Source organism: Neolamprologus multifasciatus, chromosome 22 (assembly GCF_963576455.1).
Source record: "Neolamprologus multifasciatus chromosome 22, fNeoMul1.2, whole genome shotgun sequence".
Taxonomy (NCBI): domain Eukaryota; kingdom Metazoa; phylum Chordata; class Actinopteri; order Cichliformes; family Cichlidae; genus Neolamprologus; species Neolamprologus multifasciatus.
This window is the reverse complement of record NC_140459.1, coordinates 31,075,274-31,085,786: the sequence shown is the minus strand read 5'-3', so window position 1 is coordinate 31,085,786 and position 10,513 is coordinate 31,075,274. Positions and strand designations below refer to the sequence as shown.

Sequence of the window (10,513 nt, the reverse complement as noted above, 5' to 3'; positions counted from 1 at the left end):
GTGCATCATAAATGAAGACATTAAAAGACTGCTACTGGAAAATCGGCTCAAACCACAGAATTTCTGTGACAATATTCTGTTTACAGATGAGACAAAAGTTTGTTTTTATTTGTTTGGAAAAAAATGCACAGCCCTTTGTTTGCATGGAAAAAAAACAACTACCCCAAAACCTCATCACCACTGTGACGCATAGCAGAGGTAGCATTGTGATTTGAACTGCTTTGCCACCTCAGGAAGATCTGCAAGAAGTAATAGCCATTTTTTAAATGCTTATTATGGGGCTAACACAAAGACACAGATAACTATTCACACCTACAGCAAAGTTCGAATCACTAACAAGCATGTTTTTGGAAGCAAGCTGGAGTACCCAGGGGAACACATGCATTCACAGGGACAGAAAACTCCACACAGAAAGGCCCCAGCTGACTCCAGGAAAGGCTTGCTGTGAAGCAGCACTGCTAACTGCTGTGTCAGGCTATTTTACAGTGGAATAGAATGCACAAAATTGAGTGTGAGTCCTTCTTACCATTAAGGAACTCTCCTATGCAGTAACAGGAAATGTTTTAAGAGTTTGTTGTTCCTAAAGACGGTTCTCTGTTATTAAAGTAGTGAGCTAAAATGCTTTTTCCAGCCTGTGCTGTGAATACTAAGTCTTATATATGTAGATTGATTTGATTATTATTATTTATTTACCTTGTATTTTTGGATACCTGGGATTTTGATATGTTTGCCTGAATATAAAGTACTTTAGGTCAGCTATTGTTGTTTTAAAAAAGGTGCATCTTTTTTGTTACTTTCAGTACCAGAATGATATGACACAGCAAAAGTACACCTGATTATTTGAGAAAATTTACAGCAATTTCAGTATAAACTGAGCTGGGAAGGTACAGTATGAACAGAGGACATTAAACATCACAAAATACACAGCACTACATGCACCGAGTAAATGTTGTGTTTACCTAGTAGTGTATAAACTGTTTAAACTCCACTAAGATAATTCATCTGGTTTTCCTCGACAAAGAAGCTAGTCTCGCGACACTTTGACGCTTTGAGCGTCTTTAAACGACAGTCTGCCATTGGTTGTTACCTAGGTAACGGAGCAATAGCCGCAGCGATTGGCTGAAATACAGCCGTAAAGCACTTCAGCGTTGAGGATGTTGTAGAGTTGTAGCTAACAGTAAACAGAGATTATCTAATAAAGACAGTAATTTAAGCGGAGGCATTTTATGTGACGTTTTGGTGGTTCGGTAACGATTAATACAATGGCGGAAAAGTTCGATAACCTCGAAGAACACCTGGAGAAGTTTATCGAGAATATTCGACAGCTGGGAATCATCGTGAGCGACTTTCAGCCTAGCAGCCAGGCAGGACTCAACCAAAAACTGTGAGATATGTTTCACTTTGCTGCTTCCACCGCTAAGATTTCGCAAATAAGCCCCGTGTTTACGTGTCCGGTCGTTTTTCTCTGCAGAAATTTCATGATATCTGGGCTCCAGGACATCGAGAAGTGCCGTCAGCAGCTTCATGAGATCAACGTACCCCTGGAGGTCTTTGAGTAAGTACAATGTGTGCCTATACTATTGTGTATGTCACCTTCTGTTACTTAAATATCTGTATTTTTGTTATGTTTATTTTACTTACGGTGCAGTGCATACTAGGTGCCGACCACCGAGCTTTAATATCGCCGTTTTTGGAACTGGGCCAAACCCTATTTAAAAAGTCCTTGATTTTTAAAATGTAATCCGTTGGTTGTATTTTTGTTTGCCTTACATGCTTCATATGAGTAATTCGTTATTGATGAGATCCCCTTTTACATTCGGCATAATCTTTAAATTAATTATCTTTTCAGACCCATTGCCACAGGTGTATAAATTCAAGCACCCAGCTGTGCAATCTGCCTTTACAAACATTTGTGAACAAATTTGTCATTCTCAATAGATAGATTAAACATCTCCGTGGTCAAGCAGGTGCATGCAGGCCTTACTCAGCAAACACAATAACAAACATCAGGTGAAGTGGTGTACAGCACTTAGCCACTGGACTCCACTGTAGCAGTGGAAACATGTTCTGTGGAACAAATCATGCTTCTTTCTTGCAGTCGTATAGGCATCCTGATTTTGGGCAATGCCGGAAAAACAATAACCAGCCTGATTATTTCGTGCCAATTGTAAAGTGTAGTGGAGGAGGGATAAGATTGTGTGGTTGTTTTTCTTGGATCGGCCTGCACCCCTTAGCTCAAGTGACAGGAAATCAAAGTGCTTCAGTTTACCAGCATATTGTGGACAATTCTCCATTTCCAGCTTTGTGAATTTTTTTTGGAGAAGTCCCTTTTCTGTTCCAGCATGTCTGTGCCCCAGTGCACAAAGCCAGGCCCTCTCATCTAATATCCAAATCTGACACACTCCAAAATCCTGATGGAAGCCTTCCCAGAGGAATGGAAGCATCCATAGCTGCAAAGGGGCACCACCTCCATATTAATACCTGTGGATTTAGAATGAGATGTCATAAAAGCTCCTGTAGGTGTAATGTGTAGGTGGGCCAGTACCTTTGTCCTTATAGCGTTTAAGTTCTATGCATTTGTTTTAATGCCGCTCTAATAACGAGGAATTTTTGATTACTAAAGTAAATACATAAACAAAAACAAAAACATCTCATTGCGTCATTAAAAATTTATCACATTTATTTGGCAAGTTCCTGGAGTTTTATCAAAGAAGGCTGATATATTGTATTTGTATTTGCAGATACATTGACCAAGGTCGGAACCCTCAGCTGTACACAAAGGAGTGTCTGGAGAGAGCCTTGGCGAGGAACGAGCAGGTCAAAGGGAAGATAGACACTTTGACGGTAAGAGATAGTTCCAGGGGCAGTGAGATTTCTCGGCCAATGACTTTTCAAGAATAAGCAGAGCCATCAGCACGTTTCACTGATTAAACAAGTGTGTTTAGAGTGTTTTAAAGATAAAGGTCCCATTTCATTGTACAAACAACCCTGTACTTGTTATACTGCTGTCTGTTAAGGCAGCCTTGTTGATCGTGATAAAATAGTATCCTTGGACAAAGTGCTTAAAAGGTTTTTTTTTTCTGCTTCAGTAAAAACTCTGTCCCAGTTATTTGTTCACATAAAAACACACGAGACAGATTTACTTTGGACAGTACTTGTTGGATCGTAACTCACTAGTTATTCTTTATACATAAAGTATTTATACATCAACACTAAAGCAACTTCCACTGTCATATTTCTGTTTTATTACAGAAGTTCAAGAGTCTTTTGGTTTCCGAGCTCAGCAAAGTTTTTCCAGAGGAGATGGCCAAGTATAAGGCTATACATGGAGAAGATGCCCCCTCCTAGTGACTACTGTACCATGCCAACCCCCTCCTCCGACCTCCGACCTGTGACTGTTGAGATGAAAAGCCGGAGTGAAGATTTGCCATGCAGGATGTGGCTGCCCGCATGAATGCTAATTGTTACTTTATGTATGATGTGATGCTGTCACCGATCTCGAAGGAGAGGGTGTAATTTTTGCTCGGCACCTTGATTCAGCCATTCCCCGTCCTTTCCTTACATTTAAACTTCACGTTACAAATCAAAGGCAAGGGGAAAAGAATCAGTTGCTGCAAAGGTACACATTTATTCTCAAGCCTAATATTTTTCCAGGAAAAATAAACACACTTCCAAACCTCCTGCCTGACTCTGCTTTAGGGAATTTATCCCATCAGATGTACATACAGTCTATTTATACTCCAACTCTCTATGTTTTACAAGCATCCTAAACATTGTTCAACATCTCTTTGTACCACACACAGTTCATGATGATTTGTATTAAGCTCAGGTTTCTACTGGCCGTGATAACGGAATGCAAATGCAAGGTAATTCTATGCCTGATCACTTGGATGGTCAGAAATGAGTCTGCTCTGTATTTGTAACTTTGTATAATAACATTTGTAAATAAATGATCCTTTTGGATTTTTCGTCTTTTGTCTGTTTTGTTAGTTCGAGACATTTTGGGTTATAATTTTTTCAGAAAATGTTGGAGCAAATTATGTTTTTATCTTTGAAATAAAGTCATCTTTATTGATAAATTTAAGTGTCATGAATACATTTTTTTTTTTAAGTGAAATTTTCTCATTAATCTGTAATCAATCAGCTGTGTGGAATTTGACTTAAAATCCTGGGACTGCAATAAAGTACTAAAATGTGAGCAATTATGTCAGTGGGACACGTGTGTGCACCTGTTAAAGTATCAGTGACGTCTTTGGAGTCATATCAAGTATCACTTCCAGAGCATCTTATGCAACTACACAGCCTGGATAGGAGTGTCTGACTCACGTAGACATGCTGTAGAAACAGACGGGGTGTGTCATGCGGCAGGTCGCAGCCCGACACGCCTCCTCCTGCTGGGGCTTAACCACAGCTTCACGCCCTTGTGCCCCTGGAGGCCAATACTCTGAGGCTGAAGGAGGGAAATGAGCTCGGTTATTGGTTTGTGATATATGCTGCAGGGTAATACTGCCAGCCCTCTTTCTTCGCCAGCCATCCCTGCAGATTTCTCAACACGTGTCTCATTTACTGAGGACTCAGCCTCCACTTTTTCAGGGCAGACAGTATTGTTATGCTGAGAACCCATTTCTGTTTGGTTTCTCAGCTTAAGATTGTTGTATTTACTGTAAGAATGACTATGCAAAATGCAATTTTCTCATCGCAAATAATCATTGTTAATTCAGTTCCGTTCAGCTTTATTTATATAACACCAAAGCACAACAACTCTGTGATATAACACTTGGCAACAGTAGGAAGGAAAAACTCCCTTTTAACAGGAAGAAATGTCACACGTGTTTGCTGAGGATAATGTAAAAACAGTAACATACGACGAGAATACAAAGGAAAGCATTAGTCACTTTATGCCTTGTTTAGCCAGTATTAACACAACAGTAGACGGATGATAACACAGTAAACTGTGTTGTTAAACAGATCCACTTATAATTGATATGGATGTGTCCAAGGTTAGAAACTGTTATTACAGGTCTTTTATTTTTTTACTTTTTACATTTAAATAAAAGAAAAAATGTGGCTAAGGGCTTAATTCCCATGTAATTAAATGGAATTTTAAGGCATTTTATTTGCAATTTAAGTATAATTACATTCACCTACACATGCTTTTTTTTTTTAATACCTTTTTGACCTTTGTCAACTTTATTTGATAGATACAGTGGAGAGAGGACAGGAAAGCAGGGGCAGAGAGAGAAAGGGGAAGACATGCAGCAAAATGCCGCGGGTCGGTCGCTCTCAGCCATATCACTAATTTTAGTTAAAATTTTAAGTAATGTCTAAGTAACTATACATGCATAAGTAGTACGTTTTGCATAACTTAAGATATTTAACAGGAAAGGAGACACAAATTCTTGATTTCTTCTATTTTTGCAGAAAAAACAAACAATATTTCCCCATCTTACCTGGTAAGTATGCTGCAATATAGAGTGGATGAATCTCGCACATTTACATCATTATTTAACATTCGTTACTTTAATGGTATTCGTTACTACTTTATAGTACCCATTTAGTAAGTAAATTTACTTAAATGTACTTATAGCATAATTTTATTTTTGTTTCTTGTAAAAACCTGAAGTGTTACCTCCTTATTCTACTGTACTACTACTGTACTTTTGTAGGTAAATATAGTTAAATTTTAATTTAAAATAAAATCAGTGAAATTTGATTTGATTATAAGGGAATTACACCCGGGGTCGTATTATAAAGTGTTACTGATGTTTCATCTAAAAGCAGATCCACTGAGTTTATCCAAACAGGCCCAGATTCAAAACACAGTCCACTTGAATCAGCGAGCAGCCAAAGACCCAAACAGCTGAAACGTGTCCCTCCCCACAGTTCACAGTCTTCTTCCCAATAATGAATATTTCTCACCACATGATCACAGCTTGTTCTCATATTATGAGATATGCTGTAAGCAAGTCCTAGGACCCAGTCTATCCTAACGAGGCAACACCTTCTCATCCCCGGATGTCACATAATGCAGTTTTGTCAGATGGTCCTGGCTGGGTCACTTCTGTTTGCTTTCACTTTCCCCCCAACCTGCTGCTTTGTTTCATTTTCACTTGCTTTTCAGTTCGGCTTTCATTCTCTCCTGAGGTTTTAGCACCAATAACTACTTGATTAGGAAAAGGCTGTGTAAGCCCTTTGCACCAGTAACCACTTGTGGTGAAATACGAGTCACACACTCCTGTCACTCCTGCACATCATGCACTGCTTCCTCATAACAGAGACCTTATTCATAAACTGCATTTCTTTAAGATAAGACAAAATGAAATTTGGCCCAAACCTGGCTTATCCCCCAGGCTTTCTCTCAGTAACCCAAATGGACATCAGAAAACAACAGATGTATAGTAACTCCCTTTTCCCTGTAATTATAAAACCAAGTAGAATAACAATTGATACAGCTACATTGATAGATAATATATTCACAAATAAAATTTACTATGAAATAGTAGGGTGACTGGGATCAAAACTAAACAAAAGAATCAAATATTTGATATGATACGACTTAGAACAACAAGAGCCGTTGCTGCTCTCCAGGTGGACTTAAAGGAACACATTTGGAATGAGGTTTTTGCAAATGAAGATTCAAATAGTGCATATGATGTATTCCTATCAACTGTAATTTCGCTATATGAAAAACATTGTCCTTTAATGAAAATCACTAGAAAGCATCACAGATCAAAGAAGCCACAAAGGGGATAGAAGATGCATGGAAAAAGAAAAATAATCTATATAAGAGATTCATAAAACAGAGGACAAAAGATGCTGAAATAAAGTACAAGTTATATAAAAATAGATTAGTAAATATTATAAGAACAAGTAAGAAAGAATATTAACACATTATTGGAGCAAAGCAGACGTGACACACAAGAAACATGGAGGATATTAAATAGTATAATCAAAAAGGGCTCAAAAAATAAGAATTATCCAGACTATTTCAAAAAAAGACAAAGATATTGTGCTTGATAAAACTAAAGACATTGCAAATGAATTTAATGATTTCTTTGTAAATGTTGGCTTTAATTTAGCAAAAGAAATTCCAGAGTCAAGAAATAATAACGACCTAAATAAACGTATTACTCAGATTGTGTCCTCCATGTTTGGTGGTTTAACTCATAGATAAATAATCAACATTGTGAAAACATTTAAAAATAAAAAGTCCACTGACTGTTTTGGTATTGACATGATATTAGTTAAAAGTATTATAGAATATATAGTGCAACCTTTCGCACACATTTGTAATCTGTCCTTTCGAACTGGTGTGTTTCCCTCACAAATGAAAATAGCAAAAGTTATTCCAATCCATAAAAACAGAGAGATGTCAGTTTACCAATTACAGGCCAATATCACTGCTCCCAAAATTTTAGAAAAGTTATTTGTTAATACTGTTCATCTGGACGTAGCGTATTCTGGGAGAAACGTTTCGTCACTCATCCAAGTGTTTTCTTCAGTCTCAGCTGACTGCAGGTTTCAATCTTATAAACAGTACATTTGCATAATGACTGAAACCAGCCCACTGAAGGAACAATGGGCTGTGAGGTCAGTTCCTTAATCATAATTATGCAAATTCTCATGACCATTGATCAACAACCACTGACCAAAACCCACTGATCAAAGACCACTGATCAATGGCCATGAGTACCATTCACAGAGAGTTGGGGAATGGCTGCAATCACAGCATTGTAAGATGGTGAAAGAAGGACAACCGCTGCCCAAGCGAAAACCTGTAGTGATCCCATATGTGTCAGGAGTATCGGAACAGTTGAGACGCATTTTTTCTAAACACCGGGTCTCTGTGGCTGTTAAACCCCAAAACACGCTGCGCCAAAAATTGGTCCACCCCAAGGATCGGGTGCCCCGACACAAACAGAGTAACATAGTGTATGCTGTTAAGTGCCAGGAGGATTGCCAGGATTTATACATCGGGGAAACCAAACAACCTCTTTCTCCCAGAAAACGCTACGTCCAGATGAACAGAATCAACTTTTGGAGATTTATTTTCCTGGATGATTGAGAATGCATCAAGATATTTGTTAATAGACTTGATAAATATATCGAGAAGCATAATCTCCTAAGTGATAACCAATATGGCTTTAGAGCGAAAAGGTCCAGTTCAATGGCAGTGATGGAATTTGTAGAAGGGATATCTACTGCAATAGATAATAAGGAATATACTGTTGGTGTTTTTATAGACTTAAAAAAGGCGTTTGATACAATTGATCATTCTATATTAATGAATAAGCTAGAGAGATATGGCATGAGAGGGATAGCAGACAAGTGGATGAAAAGTTACCTGGATGACAGATGTCAATATGTCGAAATCAATAATGTAAAATCTAAGCAGTTGGTAACTTATGGTGTTCCTCGGGGCTCTGTGCTGGGTCCTAAATTATTCATATTATATATAAATGTCATATGTAGTGTTTCCAAACTGTTAAAATGTGTATTGTTTGCTGATGACACCACTCTGTATTGCTCAGGTAAAAACCTAGATCAGCTTCTGACTGCAGTGGAAAAGGAATTAAATATATTAAAAAACTGGTTTGATATAAATAAGTTATCGTTAAATATAAAGAAAACAAAATTGATTATTTTTGGCACTAGACAAATGAAAAATGTACCTAAAATGAGGGTTAATGGAATTGAAATTGAAAGAGTGTACAAAAATTAATTTCTTGGAGTGATGATTGATGATAAGCTGAGTTGGAAGTCTCATATAAACCATGTGAAAACAAAAATGTCAAAAAAAAAAAAAAGGATATTCTCTACAAAACAAAGCATGTCCTGAACAAGAAATCATTATACACACTTTATTGTTCTCTGTTGCTTCCATATATGACTTACTGTCTGGAGATGTGGGCTAATGCATATAAAACAAATACTCTTCCTATTTTCAAGTTACAAAAAAGAGCTATAAGAATTATAAATCAATCAAACTATATAGAACCAACTAACATTTTGTTTATTAATCTGAATACCCTGAAATTTTATGATTTAGTTGAATATAAAATGGCACAGATAATTATAAAGCACAAAATAACTTGCTTTGCCGCAGTACTCAGAAGCTGTTTAAAGTCAGAGAGAGTCAATGTGACTTAAGGGGAACAGATATCTTTAAAAAAAAACAAGATAAGGACAAACATAAAGCAGAGATGTGTTTCTGTTAGAGGAGAGAGAGAGAGATAGCCTTTATTTGTCAGTTGCAGGTCTTTTGCCCACAACCGAGATGACAGACCTTGCCGACCGTACATAAAATACACAAACATCACATTGGGGAGACAGGTCAGGCTAGGTAGCGAGGAAAAAAAAAACATTGAAATGTGTAACACAAAAGGATAATACAGGAATGCACAGATATCAACACACCGTAGCACAATAAACACAGACAGCAACATGGGAAAGACTTCCAGTGTGTACATCTGATCTGGGACCGCTGCAATCTTTCGACTGCACCTCCAACTGACCCGATGTCCACATCAGAGGTGAGGTAAGCGTTGGAGGTGGCGTTGGATAGGGAGGGTGATGCGTCGGTGAGTGCTTATCAGTATCAATATATGTATGTGTGTGCGTGTCCATAACTTGAAAAATGACGAACATCCTCACTGCAGCTGAGACGGTGTCCTTCGCCCTGCCAGGCTAAGTAAACAGACTTCCAGCCAACCCAGGTGGCCTTGCATGGAGTTAACCTGTGGAATAGTTCTGACCGTGATTTAAAAAGGTGGAGTTCATTTTCCTTGTTTAAAAACATGTTTAAAAATAGAGTATTAGAAAAATATATAAATCAAGAATGAAAAGAGCAAAAGTAATAATACTGAAACTCTTGATTGTTTTGCTTTGATGTAGTTACTTATCTTTGTTTGTTTGTTTGTTTGTTTGTTTGTTTTTGCTTTGCTTTGCTTTATGCTTTGCTTTGAGCCCTGTGTACAGGAGCTGCATGCTAAAAGATCTTTTGTTAAAGCATAATAAGCAAATGCTTCAGCCAATACCTTTTGATTAGCCTTGTCTCGTGCTTTCTTGCTTTGTGGTAATCTTTATTCTGTATTCACTGAGATATTTCAATGCTAATCAATAAATCAATAAATCAAATCAAATCAAATTAAGAATTCATAAAGGCAATCGGAGCACTAATTATATAGTGTTTATTGATTAATTCTATTTATGCTCAAAGTCACTAGAGCAGACAGAAAAGCCATAACTCTATCTGTCAAGTGCAACAACCTCAGGTTAATGACGTTCAAACGGTGTCACTCAAAGCACGCTGATCATCACTGAGCTGCCTGTGTTCCTCCGCTCTTTGTTTCAGGCTTCTTCTTTTCTTTTTCTCGCCCCGCTCTCTGTGTGCACAGATGACGAACATCCTCACCGCAGAGGCTGCGGTCAAGGGCACCTTTTCAATCCAATAACGAGGCAGTTTGGAGAGACGAGAAACTAAATTAAATGGTTTTTAAAAAAATCCAGTTTG

General features: G+C 37.7%; 1 protein-coding gene across 1 annotated transcript; it reads left to right on the top strand.

Annotated features, from left to right (window-relative positions):
• Nucleotides 1-1,101: 1,101 nt before the first annotated feature.
• On the top strand, nt 1,102-3,968 carry med10 (mediator complex subunit 10). Its single transcript, XM_085148592.1, has 4 exons — nt 1,102-1,384; nt 1,472-1,555; nt 2,742-2,844; nt 3,253-3,968. The coding sequence occupies exons 1-4, from the start codon at nt 1,263-1,265 to the stop codon at nt 3,346-3,348; spliced, it is 405 nt and encodes a 134-aa protein (XP_085004718.1). The 5' UTR covers nt 1,102-1,262; the 3' UTR covers nt 3,349-3,968.
• Nucleotides 3,969-10,513: the final 6,545 nt, after the last annotated feature.